This window comes from Podarcis bocagei (assembly GCF_964188305.1).
Source record: "Podarcis bocagei genome assembly, chromosome: 5".
Classification (NCBI taxonomy): domain Eukaryota; kingdom Metazoa; phylum Chordata; class Lepidosauria; order Squamata; family Lacertidae; genus Podarcis; species Podarcis bocagei.
In genome coordinates this window covers 102355172-102379349 of record NC_138129.1, presented here as the reverse complement: position 1 = coordinate 102379349, position 24178 = coordinate 102355172, and the positions used below count along the sequence as shown (strand labels likewise).

The following is a 24178-nucleotide window of genomic DNA, read 5'->3' as shown; positions in this document are numbered from 1 at the left end:
ATGGAAGTGAGTGAAATGTAACCGATATGCTTTTTTGCCTAATTGAACCATTACGTGTAGTGTTGTATGTATATAAGGAAACCATTACGATTGTAACTAATAATAAATAATAATAATAATTTTTATTATTTATATCCCGCTCTCCCTAGCTGAAGCCGGGCTCAGGGCGGCTAACAATAATAAAATAATACATTCTAAAATCATTTCATTATAAAATTAATTCAAATCAAATTGATGGCAACCATTGGGCTAGAGTTCTGTGAAGCAAAAACTAATGCCTTATCTCAGTAGGGACTGGTGTCATGTACTGAAGTTCTCACCCTGGGCCAGCTGGGGGATTCGGTAGATAGTTTTCACTCAGGTAGATAGTTTTCACTTATTTGCATATGCAAATAAGGAATTGAAAGTGACATTCAGTGATTGGATCCTTACAGAAAGTTGTTACTGTTGCCATGTAGTTGAGCTCTATATAAGCAGGTTGGCTGAACCCTTCAGCCCTGTTCTGTTCTGTTCTGTGAATAAACGAGCTGTCTGAAGAATTGCTGTGTCGTCTGATATGATCACCCACAACTTAACACCACCAACTGCTTAAGGACATTTTAAAACACATTAGACACTTGGATCAGGGAAGCAATAGCAGAACAACCCCCGCACTTCCCCAAGATTTTGTTCCAAATGAGTCCAGCCCAGGGACTGCACTTAGGCAGGAAGATGGGAGACACCTTGCTTGCCAGTAGTTCATGTGAAAAGGATCTAGGTGGGGGTCTTATTAGGCCACAAGCTGAACATGAGTGGACAATGTCATACAGCAGCAAACAAAGCTAATGCTCTTCTAGGCTGCATCAACAGAAGTCGAGAGTCCAGATGAAGGACCATTCTATTCTGCCATGGTCAGACCACACGTGGAATCCTGTGTCCAATTTAAGGAGGAAGGTGTGCAGAGGAGGGCAACCAAGATGTTCAAGGGTCTGGAAACCACGCCTTGTGAGGAACAGTTGGAGGGGCTGGGTGAAGACGAGCCGGAGGGAGATAGGATAACCTCGAGGGCTGTCCCATGGAAGAGGGAACCAGCCCCGGGCGAGGGAAGGGCACCGCCGCCTGCCTCCCCCTCGCCGGCTTCTCCCGGGGGCTCCGCCCGGAGAGGCGCGCCCCGCGGGAAGCGGCGCCCAGCGCAGCCGCCGCCCTGCCCCGCCCGTCTGCTGGGGGGGGGGCGCTCCTCGCCCGCCCGCGCCACGGGCCCCGCCCCCTCTCGGTCCGGGCGGAGCGCGCAGCCAATGGGCGCGGGCGGAGGCGGGGCGCGGCGGGCGGGGGGGGGGTCGGGCGGCGGCGCCGGAGACGCTCCACTCTGTCGCTCGTCCGCCTCGCGCACGCCATGGCATCCAAGTGCCCCAAGTGCGACAAGACCGTCTACTTCGGTGAGTGGCTCCTTCCTCGCCTCCATCTCTCCCCAAGACGCGCCCGCCAGAGCGAAGATGCTGGCTGCCGCGCCCGGGCGCTCTGCCCATGCTCAGAGGCCATGCCCGGGCGGGGACAAAGCAGAAGAAGCCGGCGGGCGCCGCCTTGGCGAGCTTTGCGCTTAGCCACGCCTTCGGTGGCTCCTCGTGCGCGCGCGGTCCCTTGGCCGCGCCATCCTCTGGGGCGAAGCGCTTCTTGCCCCCGAGCCCGAAGGAGCTGCTTCTGGGCTCGATGGAGCCTCCCTCTTCAGAGGCAGTATAGCGCGGAGCAGCAGGCCCGCCTTGCGAGTGCCCAGAAGCAGATAGGCGGCCGCTCTGGGGATCTGCCGGGACCGGAGCGAGACCCGGCAGGGATGCTCTTATGCAACAGCCAAACCACAAGCCGCTCCACTAGTCCAAATGTACAGAAAATACTTTCTCGTTATCGAATCCTTTGCTCTCGCAGGCCTCCTCCTCCAATCATTTCTCCTTGTCAAAAATTCACTTTCCCACCCGGCGCATTCATTCCTGCCAGATTCCCTCTCCTACTGAAAGAAAACAGTGGACGTGTCTTCTTCATTCTTACAGAACTCAGATTGTTGCTAGGTTACCCGCTCCTCTTTTGAGCACGGGGCTAATCATGCAGATGTCTCCTAAACAAAATGGTCAATTAAAAATGAGCAGCAGGAACAGGCCGGTGGGTGTGAGAGAGAGAGTGTTGGGTGAAACCGTTTGCTAAGAGCATGTCGAGTGTGTTGGCGGTTGTAGAAAAGTGGAGCCACTCCCCGACTTCACCCCATCCCACTTAGCATACCATAGGCTTGCAGTGAGCGGCTGCTACTGGCTCGTTCCCATTTTTTGTTGTTATTGGAAGCTGTTTCTAGGCATGCAATGCAGGTGCCTGAGGTCAAGGAATTGGGACGCATCCTGCATCCTTCTTTAGAACCTCTGTTGCCAAGAGCAGGACAGAGAGAACTGGAGCCTCAGTAGGCTGCAGTGGGGCTCCCCATGCATAGAACCACACATTAATTTTGTATATTGCACGAGAGTTTGGAAATCTAATGTATCCATCTTCCAGGCAGGACCATAGCTAGGGGGTGGCAAGGTGGGCCCCGCCAGGGGCGCAGGCAATTGGGGGGCACAAAATTGGCTAAAAATATGTCCATTATAAATATTGATTATTGCCTCATAAGAAATGGTTTTACATAGAGGGTGAATTGAATGGGTGGGTGGGGGGGTTGGAGAAGAGGCGGCAAGAAGAGCTCATTTGTCCATGGCTAGAGGGTGCAATCTGGACGGTTCTGCCAGAGGCGCAAGATCACCTAGCTACAGCTCTGCTTCCAGGATGACCAGAATATCATATTCTCTGCCCCAAATGCCATTAATACAGAATGAAGGTGAATAAGTGAGACCCGGGCAGTTCATGAGCCACCACCTGATGGGTTTCTGGACATCATTTTAGGGTCCTTAACTTGGCAGCTTGACTGTTTTCGTGTGTTAAATTAAGCGAGTGCTGAACACCTCAGAAAGGCAATTTCTAAATCTTGGGTGTTGGTTTGTTTAGTTCAGTCAGTCAAAGGAGGCACGAAGAATGCAGGCAAGTCCTCTTTTACTGCCACTTTCTTGCCTTTGTCAAGGGAACATTATGGCCTCTTGTTCAGCAGCAGATGGTTCAAAATGTGGGTTTGTAGCCACTGCATAATGGCCCGGCCAGATTCTGTTCTCTGTCTGGACAGCTTTTGTTCTGGGAATTGCAGTTTTAAATTAGACTGCCTTTAGGGGACCCAAGCGCTCACCAGATCACTTTCTAATGGAATTAGGGTGCAGCATTCCCTTGTTACACCCAGTCGGGCATCAATTCCATGCTGAGGATTTGCTGTGCATTGTTCGCTTTTCCTTCCTGGAATTGGTTGAGGCTCTGTGAAGCATGACATCACAATGGTATCTTCCTGCTTGTTTCTGTTAAGGAGTTATGCATTAGCCAGTGTGCTTGTTTCTCTCCCACCATCTGCAAGTAAACACACAAAGGAAGACGAATTCACTGTTTTCTATTTAAAGACATTTGTGTGGGGGTGAAAAAACTCATTACCCCTTTCCTTGGGATCATGTTTGTGATGGGAATAACACATATTCTTTCTTCTGCTCTCTGGGGGAGTTCTGTTCTCTTGAGCATGATATGAGAGAGACAATCTTTTTTTTTAATGACTCCTGTGAGAAATATGCATGGGAAGCATTAAAGTCAGAACTGAAAACCTGAATGAATTTCTCAGGAAAGATACTTGACCAGTTACTGGCCTGGTTTAGGCAGAACAATACTGGACCAGGAATTAGCCATGTGGTCTTCATTGCACTCCCAGCTTTGACAGAGCTTTCCTGGTTTCTTAAGTCATAGTTTCTCTTGCTATCCAAACTGGGAAACTGGTCTGAGTGATCTTGGAGATGCTGTTTGATATCCTGGTTTCTTGGTACTGCTCAGATCCCAGTATCTCAGTTCAGATGTTTCTGGAAGCAGTGCTTTAAACAAGAAAAGCTTTGCTGAAGCTGGATGTGTGAGCAGAGGAAGATGGTGAGGTGAATAGGGAGCACACAAACATACAAGTTGTTCCTGGTACAATAAGACAGGTATCTGCAGACACAGGACCTGCTTTTAACCCCATGCATTTGGGGACTCATTTCTTAACATTTTCCCTTATATTGGCATGTGATAGTTCTCCTGTTTGTGGCCCAGGCCTCCGCCTACTAATGGGTCCTCAGAAATGGTTTCTGTTGTCCCTTCTTTAGAGATATTTCCTGAAAGATTCCCACATGGACTTGTGCTTTTTCTAATGAAATGCATCAACAAGGTTCTATGATTCTATGCGACAATGAATTCTTATACAGTATTGTGCCTGGCTCTCACTCTTAGCTGTAGAAATCACTACAGTGGGACCTCGGGTTAAGTACTTAATTCATTCCAGAGGTCCATTCTGAACCTGAAACTGTTCTTAACCTGAAGCACCATTTTAGCTAATGGGGCCTCCTGCTGCCGCTGCGCCACCGGAGCACAATTTCTGTTCTTATCCTGAAGCAAAGTTCTTAACCTGAAGCACTATTTCTGGGTTAGCGGAGTCTGTAAACTGAAGCGTATGTAACCTGAGGTACCACTGTATTGTGTTTGGAAATACTTAGGTCGTGTGTACAGTTGTACCTTGGAAGTCGAACGGAATTCGTTCTGGAAGTCCGTTCAACTTCCAAAACATTTGGAAACCAAGGTGCAGCTTCTGATTGGCTGCAGGAAGCTCTACTATTAATGAATTCTACAAATGGATGCCATGTAGCATAGAACAAGTCTTTTGGGTAGTGCCTCTCATGACTCAAAAATGCCGGTCAGTTTTTCTGACTGGACTATGTATCTGCCATAATCTGTTTAGCCATTTGTTGTATGACAGTGCACTGATGTCTAGTGGGCTGCTAGTTCTGATCTGGCCGCTGCTAGGCCAGGAATGTTTTGGTAGGAGTTGGTATGCAGTCTATAATTGATGTTTGACAGGAGAGTCACTGTTGGGAAAGGTGGCAGCTCGTGTCTGGAGATGGAGGAGGGTGGCAAATATCTCTTCCCCAAAGTGGGTGATCTTTGCACAGGTCCACCACATATGAATGGTGGTGCCCAGCTTGGAAAAGACTCACCAGCTGATGGTGATAGAAGGGGAGTCAATCTTGTGCAAACAAAGGGGTGTGCTGTGCCATCAAAATATTGTTTTTAGTGTCATCTCCTGTGTTTTGGCCAATATAGATTTGAGCGGTGGGTTAACCCATAGCCTGTTCCATGTGTCTTCATCAACCTGGGTTCCCACATGGCTCTACAAGATATGGATGAGCCCTTCTTTGTGTCAGTAGTTCATAAAGCTGAGAAGACATACCTTTGTGTTATTGATTAGTTTGGGTGCAAAAACGTCATCTGTGAGCGCATTGCTTGTGAATGAATCACAGAACTGGGGTTGCAAAGCCTGCCTACAAAAGTTCTTAGTTGTATGTATTGTATCCAGGAGTGAGAGACTGAGTTTGGAAGCTAGTTCTTCTTCTTTACCCATTGGACTATGGAGGATGTCCTGCAGACTGCAGATGCCTTTTGACTTCCCGTCCAGCTGCTATCATCTCTTCCAAGCTTTGTTTATTACAAACCCTGAAAGTTAAATTTTTTTAAAAATGGGAATATAATTAAATATGTAGCAAATAAGTTTGTCTCTGAAAAGCCTGGCAAGCTGATAAGCAACGAGTTCCTGAATGTTGGTTTTCTCTCAACTACCTATCTTGACTGTTAGAACAAACGAATGTGTGGATCACTGTTTGAGGAAAGGTTGGGAGCCAAACAGTGGATCTCTCCCTTTTTCACAGTTTGAACTGCATGAAGGAGAGATTTGAGAAGGAGGAGAGATTTGAGAAAGTTGTCTTGAACCTGAATTACACTAGTCTTGAATCTGCCATGGGTGTATTTTTTCTCCAGGATGTGAATTGCAATGACAGTTTCTGAAATGTAGGTTCCTATTGCTTGTTGTTGATGCCTCCCTGAAAAAAACAGAAGGAGTTTGATTTCCATTTTCTCTTTTGTGGACTGAGGGAGAATTATTAGCTCTCACAGTGGCTTGGGACATAACAGGGGGTTTGGCAAAAGACCTGGGAATCAAGTATGAGTGAAGTTGTACAACCCTTGCCAACTTCTAGGTTTGCCTTATTCCTTCTCAATGCCTTCAGTTTGCTTTAGGAACTATTTGCACCACTCTTTATTGAATCTCAACTCATAGAGTCTGATTAGGAGGATCCTATCTCTCCTTAATAAAGCAAGATATGAACAAGCCTTTTGCCTGTTAACTCAGCTCCGTCACAACTCCCTTGACGGAGTGAACAATCAGATGAGGAAAACTCTAATTAATCATGAACCACTTCAAATAGTAGTTTAATATTCTGGCTTGCTCCAAAGCTGATGACTATAGTTTCCCAGTTTGGAGCACATGGGAAGCTATGGTTAATGAGAGACTTTCTGGATTGTTTTATTAATCATTCACTACACTCCGTTGTCTTTCAAGACAGACAGGTGTGAACACAATAGGCAAAAGACTTGTTCTTCTTCTTGTCCCATCAAGGATCCTGTTTCACATTTTTGTTCATTTTAAAATAAATTCTGTCAAGCACATTTTTGTCAAAGAATGGCTGAAAATTTACTGCTTGGGGGTGCTGTGGTGTGATGTGCCTTTTTCATTAAGAAAGGAGGAAAATGGGGGTTATTGCATAGAGTACTGAGGACTCATGTACCTCATGTGGTACCTCAGGTTACAGACGCTTCAGGTTACAGATGCTTCAGGTTACAGACTCTGCTAACCCAGAAATAGTACCTCGGGTTAAGAACTTTGCTTCAGGATGAGAACAGAAATTGCGCGGTGGCGGCACAGTGGCGGCGGGAGGTCCCATTAGCTAAAGTGGTACCTCAGGTTAATAACAGTTTCAGGTTAAGAACGGACCTCCGGAACGGATAAAGTTCTTAACCCGAGGTACCACTGTACAAGGAAAGTGAAACGGAAAACAACTCTCTAGTCTGCTTAACCTGACAAAGACGAAGGAGGAGCAGATGGAGCGCACAGTCATATTCACAGAGGGGAAATAATTGTCAAACCAAACTGTACCCATTTAAAGATTGCCAGGCTCATTCGCACAGAAACAACTAGGTCACTTGGTAGCAGAGAGATAGTTGTGGCTGAAGGTGAGCTGCAAAGAGCAGGAGCTAATCACTGTATGAAAAACATCCTGAGGCCAACTACCTGTAATGCAGAACAAGTGTAAGATAACTTAGGTTTAATTTTTAAAAGAGAAGAGAGAAAGGTCACTTTTGGAGCAGGAATTTGCATTGGAGAAATAGTTTTAACCAGAATGAGTTGATTTTTTAATCAAGGCAATGTATTAGTTTCAAATCCCTAACAAAGATTAGCATGGATAAATCAAAGTTTCTCATTTTGTAGTACAGATTTCCAGAACGAGCTTGCATTGTATACAGTTTGGACCATAATTTGAGAGAAGCAAATTTGAGGAGGTGAGATCCTGAGTGTTAGAACTTGTACGTCCACCTGTGCTCTCTATGGGGGTTTTCACCCTTGTGCGATCAGGCAGATTCCTGAAGAGGGTTTTTCTGAGGCTTATAGGAACGAAGTGGGTCTTTTGATTAAAATGTACCTTTGCAAAAACAAGGGCTGATGGAAAGTGGAAAGTGGGATGGAAATTAAATGTTTACAGTGTTTGGTTCATAAATACTCTGAATTTGAGAAATGAATATTTGGACAGTTAGTTGAAAGGCATAAAATATTAGATCACCCACATTGAGAGTGAAATGAAACCTCTAATTAAAGCTCCCACCCACAAAACAGAAACTGACTAATTTAAAGACAGTGGAGAATGCAGTTATGCATTTGTAAAGTTATAAAGCAGGGCTAACCTACAACTGCAGGGTGAGGCTTCCTTGTGCTTTGACCTGGAAAAGGACATTGCTTTTTGCGACTGGCAATCAGCCTTTTGCAACTAGATGGAGATGTCCAGGAGCCACCCTTGGCACCTAGCGTCTCCACCTGTCTGGCTGCAGTCAGCTGGTCTGCTGGCCCAGCGGCAGCAAAAGACACACATCCTTTTCTGTAGCACTACCCTTGCCAAACACCTAATCTGCCCAGCAGTGCCGCAGCAAGAGATGCATCTTTTGCTCCCATGCTACCCTGCAGACCACCAATTCACCCAGCAGATTTTTTGGTTGTTGTTGTTACAGGGCTTCCTGATCTGGTAGCAAGGCAGCAAAAATAAAAGTGGGGGGGGGGAGGAGCGCCTAGACATTTTACTTTTAGACAGACCACAATCTAGGTCCCAGGAGCCCCACGGCTCCTAACCTTCCTATCCCAGATCCTAACACTGGGTGTTAGGTTAGGGACAGGAAATGATTTCCTTCAATATGATATAATTATCCCCTTTTACTATAGAGGGCCTAGGCTAAGTGCCTGCCCTCTTTTCCCCAGTGCTTCTCCTCAGAGTGTCTTCTTCCCACCAAACTATGAAAACCCTCTGAGGCTGCTGCTTCCCAGAACTTTACTGGGTGACATGCCGCTGCCTGCAGTTTCTTTCCTGGGCCATGCTGCCCTTCCGCAGGCCTTCCTGATGTTGCGTGCCTTGCTGCAAGGGTTGCCCTCACAGTTGGGAAGGACCCCAAGACCAATATCAAAGCTCCCTGGCTCTCAGACCACAGGTGCACCTTTTGCAGATTTGGAGAGGTCTTGGCCTTCCTCTAGAGGAGCTTGGAACAAGCTCTCTCTTCTGTAGCTGAGCTGCTGGAAACTGTCGTCACAGCCCACCAGCCACCACATGCCTCTGAATGCATACGCCCAGCCAGCTGCTGTGTAGCAGCAGGGGAAAGAATGACATCCGTGGAACTGCCACCTCTTTGGAAATGCATGCGTTGGATATGGTCGAGCTTAATCCCGTGTGTGGAATTAACAACTGCATATAGATACCCCTGACCCTTGGCTACGTCCCAGATGCTGGCTTCCCCCCTTCCTTTCCCACTAAGTTGCCTGCTGTGTCTTCCAGCCATGAAGGCAGGGAAGTTGGAAGAAATAAAGCAGGCTGTCATCTTTTTACTTTCTGAACTGTTGCATTCCGTACAGTAGGAAACATTTCTCTGCTTCATGACCAGCTCACTTTCCTCTCTGGAAAGAACACTGGGCTTCTGTCTGGCTGCTGGCAGGCTGTCTCCGGGGCATCGTGTTGTTGCTGCTTCCTGCACTGGCTGCTTGTTAGAGGCCGAGTTTTGCTTTCTGGGTTGGATTTTGTTTCCTATGTTCCCTTTATGAGCAGCCCAGAAAGTTGGACTGATTGCAGTCTGGTTTCTTTCTTTTTGCTTTCCTTTTTATAGCACACCATCACTTCTTCCCTTAGTTTGCTCCATTGATTTTGAATGACAAAAACATTAGCAGTTTCTCAGATACTTAAAATGAAGAGCTCTTTGAAAGCTTATGGTGTTTGTGGTTTAAGATGCTACAGAACTTTTTGTTTTGGCTGCAACATGGGTAATGTGGCTAATTGTACAGAAATTTGTACCACTGAAAACAGTACCACAGTGAATAGCTAAGCTTGGTGTGGAGTATGAAGAGAGCAAGTAAAAGCATTTTTAGATTTTCCCTTAAGATTTTTTTGTGAAGTTCCAGAGATTACATAATCATCATGATCTGGTTTAGGTTGAAGCATATAGTGAACATTTGACGGGGGTGATACCATGTGCACGTGTGCATGGAACAGCAAGTGCCTGGTTGTTTTCATTCCAAAGTGCTTTTTTCATTTGGGTGCTTTTTCTCTGGATTTGCCATCTTTTGTTTACTTACTTACTATGGAGCAGCTACATGATTTTCAGAGTAAACCTTCAGCGTCCCCCCCCCCCAATTTGTAGCTAAGATAGGCTTTTTACTTCCAATGCTTTGCAGGACTCAGAGGAAACGGCCTCATTCCAAGTCAGACCATTGATCCCTGTAGCTCAGTATTGTTGACTATTAGCAGCTGTCCAAGGTTTCAGGTGGGTGTCTTTCTGGTATTCTACCACCCAGCTATGGCCCTTCCCACTATTTAACCATTGAAAAAATCAAATAAAAAATAGAGGACATGAGTAATTTTAAGATCTCCCCCTGCAGGAAGAAAAAGTGTCATCAGGGAAATTTCAAGGAGCAAATCAGAAGTACAGTACTCATCACGAATCCCTAGCCCAGATCAACAGGAAGCAATAACATAGGCTGAATTTGCAAACAGAAGCCTTTCACTTAGCAACACAATGGATCTTTGCTAAATGGGATATACTTGCGAGTAGACACTATAGAAAGAGCATGGTTATGAAGAAGGGCATCTTTGTTGGGTAATCTAGAAAGCTATATAGGACTGTGTGGACCACCTTTTAATCCCATGTCCAGGTTATTGTAGAAAATACTACATCAGCTGTGCTGAAGGGCTTTAAGGGAGAAGCACCTTCTGTTTGTCTTTCTTTTCCTGCAGAGCTTCAACAGCCCCATGGGATGAGCCACGAAGAGCCAGTTCTCCTTAGACTACTGTATTATGCAGTAGGGTGTGGTCCTTACCAGCTGCTGGGAATCCTTCATGGGGAGAGTGCTGGCCCAGAATGTGGCCTTCCTGTGGGGGTTGGTTTGGCCATTGTGAAACAGGAGGCTGTGCTAGATGGGCCTTTGGTCTGAACCAACAGGGATTTCCTTATGTTCTTAATTTAAACCTTTGGAAAAAGTGCTCACTGAACCTCACTGCTACATCCTGCAAAGAATGGATGAGAAGCTGAAGAAACCATGTCCCTCTTTTCTCATAGTTTATTTATTTATTTTTACAAAAGACTTCCTTCTTAAGTCCAGCTCCTTGCAGCAAACAAAGAGAAGGATGAAGAAGGGAGAGGTGGCTTCTGTTCCACAAGTTGGGCTTCAGAAGAAAGTCCCATCAATGTCTCACTGCTCCTGATGTTAAGCTGTGGGTGAACATATCAGACGACACAGCGATTCTTCAAACAGTTCTTGTTTATTCAGAGGCAAGAACAGAACTGAACTGAAGGGCTCAGTCAGCCTGCTTATATAGAGCTCCAGTACAATGTTACTGTAGCAACTTTCTAAAACTATCCAATCACTGAACGTCACTTTCGATCCTTCATTTGCATAAAAACTACCCAATCACTGAACGTCACCTTCCATCCTTCATTTGCATAACTATCTACAGTATCCCCCTGCTGGCCCAGGGTGAGAACTTCAGTACATAACACCACTCCCCACCGAGATAAGGCGTTAGTTACAATCGTAATGGTTTCCTTATATACAGCACTACATGTAATGCTTCAATTAGGCACAAAAGCATATCGGTTACATTTCACATACCTCCAATAGTGTTACATGTCCAACAACATAGTCCTTTAAATAAGTTGGGCGCTTGGAAACTCTGTCAGACCGCCGGGGACTGGTAGCCAAGTCCGGGGGGCCACCCAATTCTTGCTGAGGCTGTGGTGCGACCCTAGGTGGCATTGAAACCAAGTCCCCTGGATCTGCTGCTGTGGGTGGAACCTCCGCAAGTGGAGTTGGCGGAATGTCAGGCACAGCAGTGGTCTGAGTCTGTGGTAAGTCCGGCAGACCATCTGAAGTGGCTTGGTTTGGCTCCACGCCGGCAGTTTGCGAGAGAGGTGTAGGTGGAGCCTCACCATCTGTAAGTGTCTGTTCCGGAGCCACAAGCGCAGTTGGGGGCGCCGCGGTAGTGTCCAAGTCCCCAACCCTGCACCTAAGCTGGTCTATGAGCTGGCGCCACAAGAGTCCGTCTTCGAGTGCCACCTGGTACGAGCGAGGTCCAGTGACTCCCACTACTGTGGCTGGCATCGAATGAATGTCCCCCACAAAGTTCTGGGCAAATACCTTGTTTCCTGGAACAAATGACCGTGGTGCGTTGGCACAGCCTGGGGGTTCGGCCACGGCAAAGTCTGGGTGCAGCCCGTCGAGCGGGGACCCGAGGCGGCGGCCCATAAGCAGTTTGGCAGGGCTCTGCCCTGTGGCCGCGTGAGGGGTGATGTGTTGTACGAACAAGTATTCGGCGATCCGCTCGTGCCAGTCTCCCCGGTCCAGACGCGCTAGTGCCTCTTTTGTCGAGTGCACCATTCTCTCTGCTTGCCCGTTGCTGGACGGATGAAATGGTGTCATTAGGGCATGGTGGGTGCCCAGTCCCAAAAGGTACCGCTCAAAAGTGCCTGACGTGAACTGCAGTCCGTTGTCGGAGACAAGGACATCAGGACACCCATGCGTCACAAAGAGGCCTCGCAGCACCCGGATGATGGCCTCGGAAGTGGGGGAGGGCATCAGGGCCACCTCCAGCCATTTGGAATAGGCGTCCACCACTACCATAAAGGTCCGGCCGTGAAAGGGGCCGGCCAGATCGATGTGCACCCTCGACCAGGGTGTCTTGGGCATCTCCCAGGTGTGTCCCATATTAGGCCACTAGACGTAACACCGAGCCAACGCCTTCATTTTGATGATTCCTGGGTGGCCAATGTGCAGAGCCTCCAGGACGCGTTGACGGAGTCTTTGGGGAATCACGACGCGGTCTCCCCACAGCAGACAGCCGCGATGAGCCGAGAGTTCATGTTGTCTGGTTGCGAAGGGCTGGAACTCCGATGCAAAAGGCCCTTGTGGCCACCCCCTCCACACCCAGTTGAACACACGGCTGATGGTGCGATCCTGGGCAGATGCAGAGCCCACAGTGGCAGCCGATACAGGCGCTGCCGGAAGATCCTCAGTCAGGAGGAGCGATGAAGCAGGAGCCGGGTCTTCCACAAACGCTGGAAGAGGGCAACAGCTGAGGGCATTGGCATGGCACATCGATTTCCCCGGGCGATGGACGAGCCAGTAGTGGTAGGCAGCCAGGAAAACAGTCCATCGCAGCATGCGCGGCGAGAGGACCGGTGGAGTTGGTCGATCACCAGCGAGAAGACCCAGGAGCAGCTTGTGGTCGGTGATGAGGTCAAAAGTCCTGCCGTAGAGGTATTCATGGAACCTCTTCACTCCAGCCACAAGTGCCAGTGCCTCCTTGTCGAGCTGGCTGAAATTCCGTTCCGTCAGAGATCGTGTCCTGGAAAAGTAGGTGAGCGGTGCTTCTTTTCCATCTGGAAAACGGTGACTAAGGACAGCGCCGATGCCAAAAGGTGAGGTGTCGCAGGCAAGGACCAGCGGCCTGGCTTCACTGTCCTGTACCAGCACTGTCCGATGAAAGGAGAGCCTTGACCGCCTTGAAGGCCGCCGTCTCCTGATGACCCCAGGACCAAGGTGTCATCATGCTGAGGAGTCAGTGAAGAGGCTCAGCCACCGTGGCTTTGTGGGGCAGGAACATGTTATAAAAGTTCAGCAGTCCCAGGAATGCCTGCAACTCCATCTTGTTCTTTGGGGTGGGGGCCTGCTGGATACCGCGGATCTTGGATGTGGTCGGGTGAAGGCCGGAGGCGTCGATAAGATAGCCCAGGAACTCCACCTGTGGAACGGTGATCTGGCACTTCTCCCTCTTTACCTTGAGCCCGGCCTCCTGGAACCTGGTTAGCATGGCACGGAGGCACTCGAACAGCTGCTGGTGTGAGTCTGCGGACACCAAGACGTCATCAAAATATGGCACCACGCCCGGAAGCCCTTGCAGGAGACGCTCCGTAAGGCTTTGGAAGATGCCAGGAGCCACACTCACCCCGAACTGCAAACGGCAGGAACGGAATGCCCCTCGGTGGGTGACGATCGTCTGGGCTTCAGCAGTGGCATCATCGACGGGCAGTTGTTGATAGGCTTGGGCAAGGTCCAGCTTAGCGAAGACCTTACCCTCACCCAGGGAATGCAGCAGATGTTGGACAACAGGAACTGGATAAGCGTGCTGCTGAAGTGCCTTGTTGATCGTGCACTTGTAGTCAGCGTAGATTCTCACCAACCCGTCTGGCTTGACAGGCATGATGATGGGGGTTTCCCACTTGGCGTGGTCAACCGGCTCCAAAACTCCTTGGGCGATCAGCTTGTCCAGTTGTTCGTCCACCTTAGCCTTGAGAGCAAAGGGAACCTGGAGTGGCTTTAGCTTGATGGGGGCGACTTGTGGATCAAGGCTAAAGGAGATGGGCGTACCTGTATATTGCCCCAAAGTGCCGTCAAAAACCTCGGCAAAGTCTTTGACCAGACCCTCAGTCTCTACGTTAGAGATGCAGTTGATGCCGGTGACTTCCAGGCCGAGGGCATCAAACCAGTCTAGTCCTAGGAGGCTTGGCCGCTGACCTTCGACCACTACCAGTCAGAGCAGGCCTGAAAAATCCTTGAAGGCGATCTGGAATCGGCCAACGCCTACAACGGGAATGTCGTTTCCCTGGTAGTCTCTCAGGTGTACACGGTGAGAGTCGAGTTGCCTTTTGGACACTCTGGGTACCAGTCTTTTGATGGTGCTCCAAGACACGATGGACAGGGCAGACCCGGTGTCGATCTCCATGTCACATGGAGCTCCTTCAGTGAGCACCGTGACATTCAGCTTGCGTCGCGTAGGCGAGTCGGTTTGGCCAATCGTGGTTCCAGACGGGTAGCGGCAGTTGGTGAGAGCGAAACAGCTTTCCTTGGTAGACTGGAGTGAAGACTTAGACTTGCGAGTCCGTGAAGGGGGGGTGTCAGACGGAGCCGATCGACAGACCTTAGCGATGTGGCCCCTTCTGGAACACTTCAGACAGATGGCGTCTCTGAATCGACACTTGGCACGGGAATGGTTGCCTCCGCAGCCGGCACATTCTGATTGGCCCTTGGACTTCTTTTGGAACTTCCTGCACTCCCACTTTGTCTGGTGCACGTCATCGTCTTCACTGGAGGATGCCTCATCACTGCTGGCCTCTTCATGATGCACTGGAACTGGCTTCCTAGCAAGACGCGGGCTGCTGGGTGAGAACTTCAGTACATAACACCTGCCTTCTATGAAATCCTGAAGAGCCTGAGAAGCAGTGGCCCCTTATTTTCTCTATGGGTAGCATGTGGCAGGGACGGAAGGTTGTTTGCAGGAGGGAGCAGCACGAGGCACTGCTGCTGCCTTTCCAAGAGAGAAATCCTTTGTCCTTCCCACCTCCCAGAGGGACATGTAGTTTTTTGCACTTCCCAGTTGGGCTTTGCTGTGAGGTGCTGCTTCTGCAAAACCCAGAACAAGGGCAAAGCCACTGTCTTCCCTGGAGGACTTCCGGGGTGGCGCCACCGGCAATGGCGGACTCCCTCTGGACTGGAGGGACCAGCTTCGCATGAAACGGGTCTTTTCCGCTGCGGCGTAGCGGGGACCCTTCTGGAAATCACAGGCGGATGAAGCCTGTGACCGTGGGACTCGGCGGGCACCCTTAGCGCCCCCCCAACCCACAAAGGAACCCACAAACGGGCTCCGAAGTGAAGAGGGGGAAGTGGCGTGGTGCTGTGAGTTAATTGCTTTTTCTGTGAAGCGAAGCCGCATAGCCGTTGCCGGAGAGTGCTGCCTTTTTCCTGGGACAATTTGGCATCTAAAATAACCAACCGTGAGTACTGGAACATTAAATATTTGGACTTCAAATAAGAACTGGCGAAATAAAAAGGAATTTGGACTTTAAAATTAACCCTAATTTGGTACTGAAACGGGAAGGTTTAAACAGGAAGTCACCCTTCCGTTTCCTTGTAGTCAGAACAAAGCAAAGACAACGCAAACTAGAGCCTTAAAAATCACTTTTAAAGGATCGACTTTCATCATTTAAAATCGCTGAACCCCCCTTCGGTAGCAGGAGAAGAAGGGGGACTTTTTCCTGAGCTGTTTAAACCTGCAGAAGTGAAGCTAAAGCAAAGTAATTTTCCACCGTCCTGACCCTGGAGCGGGGTGTCAGAATTGATGTTTGAAGCTCATTGACCAGAAACAAATGTCTTTGACAGATAGTTAAAAGAAGAGAAACATTGTGACTCCATTGTTTCCTTTCGTCTTTTAAAAGAACAAATATGGACAAAATATCTTTAAAAAGAAACTTTGTTGCTATTGTTTTCAAGAAAAAGAACAACCAGAAGTTTCCCCCCCTAGAGGGGAACTGTGAAATTGTAACTAAATCCTGGGAACTTGCAGCTGTTACTGATTACAACTGTGGGAAAGGATTTGTGACCTTGTAGGACAATGCCTTCAGAAGCACTGTTGGGTGCTTTCTGTAAAATAAATGCCCTATTGGATCAGTTAAGTCAGAAGACGGATTTTATGACTAATGCGGCCAGAACCTTTGAACAGGTAGTGGGAAACTATATGGAGCCCACTCAGGAACCAAAACAGGAGTGTGCCATGACAGAACAACTGAAAGAAGAGGACCTTGCTGAATCTTGGGCGCCAGGGATGGAGGGACTTTTGGCCCAGCAGGAAAATGAGCCTTTGGATTTGACAAATGAACTTGGAAAAAACCAGATTTGGAAAGACAAAGTTTGGATTGATTTGGAAATGGGGGGTTGGACTGACCCCCCTATGCAGGGATGTTTGGACTTTCCGAGTCTGGCAATGGGCCGTCAGAGGTTTGGAGCTGTTGGGACTCCCAATCTTGGAGGGAATCTGAAACATGTTTTAAAATACCACATGGAGTCTAGTCTGGACTATGAGAAAGGGGCTGATTTGTTGAAATGGGTCAAAAACACTACAAAGCTGGAGTTCCCGCGAGTGAAAGGAAAATATGAAGAAGAGCTGCGGAAGGGACATGGAAGAGATTTGAAGGCCTCGGATATAAGATCACCAGGTTAATGTGCCAGACTAATGGGATAAAAAAAGGACTGACAATCCCGGGACCGGGGAGAGGGGACGCTGGAAGAAGATTGAATTGTTTTTATTCTTTTTCTTTCTTTTTATTATCAGAAATGTTTTATGAACGTTGGAAAAATGTTGAAATGAAATTACTTGGCTCTTGTAAAAATGTTTAAAGAATCAGGTAAAAAGGTTATGGTTATGAGAAGCTGGTAAAAATAAGACTTAAGTCTTAAGTTTTAAGGTTTTTTATAAGATAAGATGAAAATAGAGTAAGGTAATGCAATGACAGAATACTATGAATTATGGAAAGGATTTGCTGTGACAATTATTAATCAAGATACAAGAGATCGGAGGAGGTGGAGGTCATGGAAAGAAGGTAATGAAATTGAAGAATTTGAAAATGATGGTTTTATTTTTTATTTTTCTGTTTTTGTCTTTTGTCTTTGTAATTTTGTCTTTTTATTTCTTTGTAATTTTAAAAAATTCTTTTTTCAATAAATATCATTAAAAAAACCCAAAAACAAAGCCACTGTCTTCCCTGAATTCTAAGCATGTGATTTGTGTCCCATGAAATGGAGGGTTAATAGCAGCCATGACTAATGAAGCAGTGGTGATGATGTGTGACTGTGGCAACTCCTGCAGTACTACTATGGCACGATGTATATGCGTGCAGCAGCAAGCATATTCTCCTGTAAATATGTAATTATAACTTAGAAGAACCCTGGGTCCTGCAGTCTTTCTAAACAGCAAACACCTTCCCGTGGGTGCTGGGTGGGGAGAGAGGAAACCGTAAGTGGCAGACAGCCATCAGCCCTGCCATCCTAATCAACTTGTCTGGACTCTGTCACAAGCGGCTTATCCTCACTCACTTGGCCACAGTGTCAACGGCTAGTTTGATAGCAAAATAAAAATAGAGGTTGGTTTTATCACACTGGTATGTCCAACCTCTGGACAGTTTCATGCAGCAGCTTCATTTGGCATCCCAGAGGTGATAGCACTGATACTTTCAGGACATTTCCAAAGTAGCACAGAAACTTGGCCAACATGGTCTGTGGGGGCAACTTAACTTTTAAAACTCTGTTTCTTTCAAGATTCCACAAGCAGTTTGCCAGAATTTGCCACCCTAAAGTATTAAAAACTGCTGAGAGTTCTAAAGACCATAATGCAATAATGATTTGTGGATCTCGTGAGATTTGTGAGAGAACATAACATAGCGGATAATTTGTGAGACTGCAGCTGCCTCCCTCCCTCCCTGCCACTTCCATGGGTCCATTTACAACCAACTGCCCACAGAGTGTGAAAGTAATATGTACATATCAGCATATTTGCATTGAGAATTACAATGCCTATGGACATAAAGGTTGTGTTTGTCTGCAATAGTGACTAGCCGTTGGTAGGCCTCTACTCTAGGAACTCTTCCTTTAAGAACATCTAAGCTAGTGGTGATAACTATGGTGCTTCTTGGGGAAGTGACTTCCCAAAGGAATTGGATTCCTTGGGTAAGAAGCTGGAAGTAGACCAGGAAGCATCTGACATTTTGTCAGTAGAAAATCTGCCTCTGTTTGGATTCCTGCGGAGGGTGGGGTCTTTGCTTTGAGTGAGGCAGTTGACTTTGGATGGCCCCCATGGGCACCATGCCTTTCTGAGGAGGAAGAGCTGTAAGTCTGATTCATTTCCTCTTGTTCTTCAGTGCTTTCACTGTCATACTATTGAGGACAAGTTGAACTGTCAAGGAATTACAGAGAGACTAGGCAGGATATGAAGGAAATGGGACCTGCAGGTCTAGAGAGCCAGTGTGGTGTAGTAGTTGAGAGCGGTGGACTCGTAATCTGGGGAACCGGGTTCGCGTCTCCGCTCCTCCACCTGCAGCTGCTGGGTGACCTTGGGCCAGTCTCAGCTTTTGTGCCATGGGGTTGAAATCTGGTGTTTTTATTCCAAGGCTCAAAATGGCTTGTCGCTATTTTTCCAGAGCATGTGGATTTCTTAGCCACCAAAATGTGTAGTCACCCTAGAGACCGGACTCTGCCACGTTGGCCACAGCTTTTGGTATGTGAGAGCAAAGGCCGCATGCGCCTTCTCCTTTGCTTGAGGTTCTGCCTCTGGTGTTTGATGTGAGGCAAATGGGCCAGGAAGGAAGGCTCCATTTCGCCTGTTATCCTATGCACAAGAGAGAATTTTAGTGCGGTCCCTGGCAGCTGATAATGTTGCAGTCAAGCTGGAAAGCCTAAGCATGTATGCTCTAATTCGAAAATAGCCTAAAATATTAAAAGGCAGATACCTGATCCACACAGTGTCAGGGAGGACTTCAGTTCTAAGAGTAACTGAGATGGCAGCTGCTGCTTTGTTGCATTCTCTCCCCCTGCCCGGTTGGTGCTTGGGGTACACTGGCTGTACACGTTCTCTGCTGCTGATATGGGAGATGCCAGTGGCTATTGCTGTTGAGTGTCAGCAAGGGGATGGTGCTGAATGTGCTATCAGGGTGTTGTTTTCTTCTCCCTGTCAGGATACCAGCACCAAAGTAATTTGCCTGAGGTTCTGAGCTTGGGTTACATGGTGTCTGAACCTCTTGAGCTTTCAGAGTCACTTTGCTTTTGTGATGAAGCAACTATTCTGTGTTTACAAATGCCATGACAGCAAGCCATGTTGGGAATCTCAGGTGAGATACACTTACAGTGAAGTTGCTCCCAGTTTGCACACTCATTCAAGGAATAACAATTTCAGGTTTGTTCCAAATCTATTTAGGTATGTTAATGTCAAGAGATGAAACACAGTTAGTTACAGTTCATATGAATAAATTAATAAAGAGGCTTCTTCCGATATTGATAGGTGGGAGTCATTGAACCTTACCCTTTGGGCGAATGCTCTCAAAATGAATATTATTCCCAGATTCATTTATATCTTGATAAGACTTCCAGTTTTTATATCTGGATCATATTTTCAAAAGATAAACTCATTGTTCATTGAAATGCCTTTGGGGCTCAGCAGCACCAAGAATATCCTTGCAGAGAATGCAGCTACAAATTAAAGAAGGCGGTTTCGAAATCCCAAATTTGGAATTATATAATTATGTTTACCTACTGTCAAGTACTAAATATTGGAATTCCACTGTTGGCCATAATTTTCCAATGTGGGCAACGCTAGAGTATATGTACGTAGCACCTTTGGTTGGTTGGACAATACTAGGATTAAAATATCTGAAATGTCAGGGGACTCTGGAAACAATTAAATCACAGAAGAATATGGAATACATTGGCTAATAAAAACAAATTTGTTTCATTTTTACATGCTAAACTTACCCTGTGGGGAAACCCCACACTAAGAATTGCAAAAAAAGATGGTGATATGGAAAAATTGGATGGAAGAAGGTGTACTGACATTGGACCAACTGATAGATGAGGAAGATGAATTTTATGCTTTTGCTGTTTTAAGACAAAAATACCACCTATCAGATGCAGCTCAATGACAATATCTTCAAGTACAACATCTCCTAACAAGTGTGTTTGAGCCATCGCCCCTTTCAGCTTCTGAGACACCTGAAATATTGGAGAAATTGGACAACTATTCAAAAATAAAAAGCCAGCAATTACTTTTTATAGATATCTATTAACAATACACAAATTCAATATGCAGACTGCAAAAGATGATTGGAATAAAGAATTGGAATTTTCAATATTACTCAGACAGTGGGAAAATGTTTTAAAATGTTTTAGCTTCAATACCCAAGGTGTCATTAGATTTAAAATTAAGGCTAATACATCAGAAGATAATATTTAGAGTTTATTGGACTCCTTTACAGTTGTATAAAAAAGGGGTAGCTAAGATAGCTAAGTGTTGGAGATGTGGCAAGGACAATGCCTCTCTGAAACACATGTTTGTACAGTGCTCTTTACTTAACAAGTTCTAGGAGAAAATGCTGGACTGTGTAACTATGACTATGCAGAAAAAGTTAAATCTTTCAGTGGATAATATTTTATTGAACTATATACCTGCTGTATGGAAATTGTCAAAGGGACAATGGAAATGGATTTTCTGTGCCCGAAAGGTGGCCAAGAGATTGAGGAGTTGGAAAAATGAAGCTTTGATACCATTCAATCAATGGACTGACGATATGACATCACTGACAATTTATGAACAGACTGCTGACAGGTGCATAAATAAATATGGATAAATACGATAACATTTGGAATGAGTTTATACAAAATGCAGGAGGCTATTAATATTTACATAAGCACTAGGACAATAAACTATGCCAATTTATATAAGAATGTATGGGAAAATTGTATATTGCTTCCCCCCTCCAAATTCCCACTTTTATATGTATCTTTGTTGTTGTTTTTGTCCCTCTCACTCTTCCTTTTTTCTGTATCACTATATTTATTTTGATTGAAATCACCCTAATAAAATATAAATATTTAAAAAGTTGCTCCCAGTTCCAGTAACCACATGGAAGCAGCTTAAGGTCCAAATAGTTTTTACTGTTGCAGAAGATAAGGCTTAGTAAAACTGTTCTGGACGTGGATATATACAACTTGTAGGCTTTTGCAGATACAGATATATATATATATATCGATACATACAATTACAAAGTATCTCCGTTGCTCCAGATAAACTCCAGCAATGCTTGACAACTAACACCAACATACGGATAACTCATAGACTAACAAACATTACTGAACTGACATACATTAATCACAGATATAGTTGGGGCACTGGGCTGTTAGCAAAGCAACTGGAATGGCTAATCTTTCACATCCATGGGATGATTTACACTTATGAAGGAAAGCAACCCCTTCTCATGTCCAATTATTCCAACAAGCATTGCAAGCAAAAGCAATTTAAGAATTTCCAAAAAGGAAGGGGTTGAACTTGAAAACAGAGAGATTCTTTTCAGTGATCTAGGATTCACCCCAATATCTTAACTGACTTGAACACAAACTTGAATTAAACCTCTGCAAGTCAAATACTGGTTTAACAGTGAATGAGGTTCTTTTAGTCATAAGGTGCTTCAGTCCCCAAGAGAGAAAGGAATAAAGGGGGTTCATACTATTTTTTCTGAGACGCTATTGCAGCAGCAGCAAGAGGAATAGAGGATAGAGGGTTCTTCAACTGGTACAGTGGTACCTCTGGTTACAAACTTAATTTGTTCCGGAGGTCCGTTCTTAACCTGAAACTGTTCTTAACCTGAGGTACCACTTTGCCTAATGGAGCCTCCTGCTGCCACTGCACCACCGCCGCGCAATTTCTGTTCTCATCCTGGGTCAACGTTCTTAACCCGAGGTACAACTTCCAGGTTAGTGGAGTCTGTAACCCAAAGTGTTTGTAACCCGAGGTGTTTGTAACCCGAGGTACCACTGTAATTCTGTCTATTTTTCAACTGCCTAGGTAGAGGACTGTCCACTGGGACAGCATCCAGCAACTGGGTCCTGGAAGCAGTGTAGGATTGAAGGGCATTACAACACTTTTCTAGCTACCCATTCCTTGTGGTTGTCCCCATGGAGAGCTCTGGAAAGAAAGGTGTGACTTCTCTCCCACATGCTTGGCTCTTACAAGAGGTGCAAAAAGTCCACAGAGAGAAATGGTCCTCCTTTTCTCTCTCTTGTTCTCCATGTTTCTCTTGCATCTCAGCAGGAGAAACACAAAATATGTCTCCTCTCTCAAAGTGAGGTTGAAGAAGAAAGAAGGAAATGAGGCCCTTATCCCTAAGAGTATCAGTCTAGACTGGAGGGAAGGTCAGCCCAGCTTAGGTCAGAAAGGTCAGTCTAGGAAACTTGGCAGTTCCTCTTTCTATCTGCTCTGCCCTAGGCAGACACATCAGCCTCCAGTGCAAGCTGAGTTGCATCCCAGTCTGGGGGGAGCATCTCATGCCTTTTCAAGATGAACAGAATCTGGGACAGGAAAAGAGGGCAAAGGGTTCAGCCCTCCTGGCAGTATCCAAATTGCCCTCCCTGCCTCTTCTGCACATGAATTTGCCTTGCCTTGCTCTGCATTTTGCTTCTCAGGCTTTGAGAAGCAGATGCAAGGCTTCTGACAGGATCCTGCAGCCCTCCTGCCTCCTCTGAGGTGGGAAGTGCTTGCCTGGCTTGGGGAAGGAAGTGGGAAGGTTCTTGGATCCTGCCAGAGCATTTTGCCTCCCTCCCTATGCCAGGCAGAAGCTTCCTGGGCTTTGGGAAGAAGGCGCAGGGCTCTGATTTAGGGAAAGAAAAAGGTCGCTGAACTGCGTTCTGGAGCGTTCTGCCAGAAAAAAAGCGCTGGGTGGTGTTTGGCATGGGGAGCCAGTTTGTAGGTATCTGAAAGTTCATATTTTGATTACATGTTTTCTTGTTTCTCTGCTGTGCAGCTGAGAAAGTAACTTCGTTGGGAAAGGACTGGCACAAGTTCTGTTTGAAATGTGAGCGCTGCAACAAGACCCTGACTCCTGGTGGGCATGCTGAGGTAAGAGTCCCACTGGACATGGCCTGCTGCATTGGGGTAGTTTCTGGGAGCGCTTGCCTTTGATCTGTTAACTGGGTGAACATATTTTAGCCAATAGCCTCTCTTCTGAATTCTGCCAACAAAGTGTTTACCCTCAAGATGTTTGGGGCAATTGTAGTGTCATGCAGGATAAGGTGCTCCAGCTCTTCACTGTCACAATTACCCAGAGGAACAATTGGGGCAGCACCTCCCAGTCTGTGAGGCTCCAGCGCAGTAGGCGCTTTCCAGTTCACAGGGTTGTGTGGGATTTGTTGCATGTTAAGATGGGCTTCCAATTTCACTTTGCACAAGGATAGTTCATCAGAAGTATCTTTTCAGTACAGAACAAGAAACAGGAACGACAAATTAGAAAGGAAAGTAATGATTCTACCTAATTCTGTGTTGTCTGAAAGCAAAAGCTTTTCATTTTTATATTTTTTTCCTAAGTTTCTGTGCCATTTCAGATAAGTTTATGAAATGATTTATGCCTATCTTTCCCCCTTTCTGTCTGTACGTGTAAATACTCCATTTGAATCTGGAGGGTGGTTCCTCTTGTTGTTCCTTCTAAAAACTAAATAAGGAGGTTAAATCATACCTTAGACAATACCTTGATTAATTATAAAAATATTTCTACCTTGAACACTGTATCCATACATGGGGATACAAGGGCAGTTCACAATCCCAGTATAAACAATAAAATCATCAAAATAATTACAACACCTTAATAAACAACAAAGCAGCAGCAGCAATAACAAAATGTTAGAGCAGCCACAGAGTAGAGCATTTAAATCACCTAGCATTCCATTAAAGTGCAAGGCAAAACAAATGCATTGGCCTCTAGTGGCACCTTCTGCAGGCTGGGTGCAATTGAGAAGTAGGCCGCACTGTGGGTGGGCACAGAGCAGAACAGGCACGGAGTGCAATAAGCCTCATCCCACAAGCATGGTTTCCCATGTTTAGCTTTACTGGGCAGTGTAAAGACAAAAAACCCTGAG

At 46.3% G+C, this 24178-nt stretch overlaps 1 protein-coding gene across 4 annotated transcripts in view; it reads left to right on the top strand.

Moving 5' to 3' along the window:
- The first annotated feature begins 1297 nt into the window (after positions 1–1297).
- The window catches only part of CRIP2 (cysteine rich protein 2), a 43559-nt gene continuing 20678 nt past the window's right edge, over positions 1298–24178 (top strand). Inside the window, exons 1-2 of one of the 4 annotated variants that reach the window (XM_081193347.1) lie at positions 1298–1415; positions 23071–23165. In XM_081193347.1, coding sequence (XP_081049473.1) covers positions 1373–1415; positions 23071–23165 — 138 coding nt within the window. In that variant the 5' untranslated portion in view covers positions 1298–1372. Of the gene's footprint in view, positions 1416–20845; positions 20880–22210; positions 22248–22818; positions 22939–23070; positions 23166–24178 lie in introns of those variants that run through there. The other 3 variants (XM_081193349.1, XM_081193348.1, XM_081193346.1) reach the window with 3 other exon arrangements.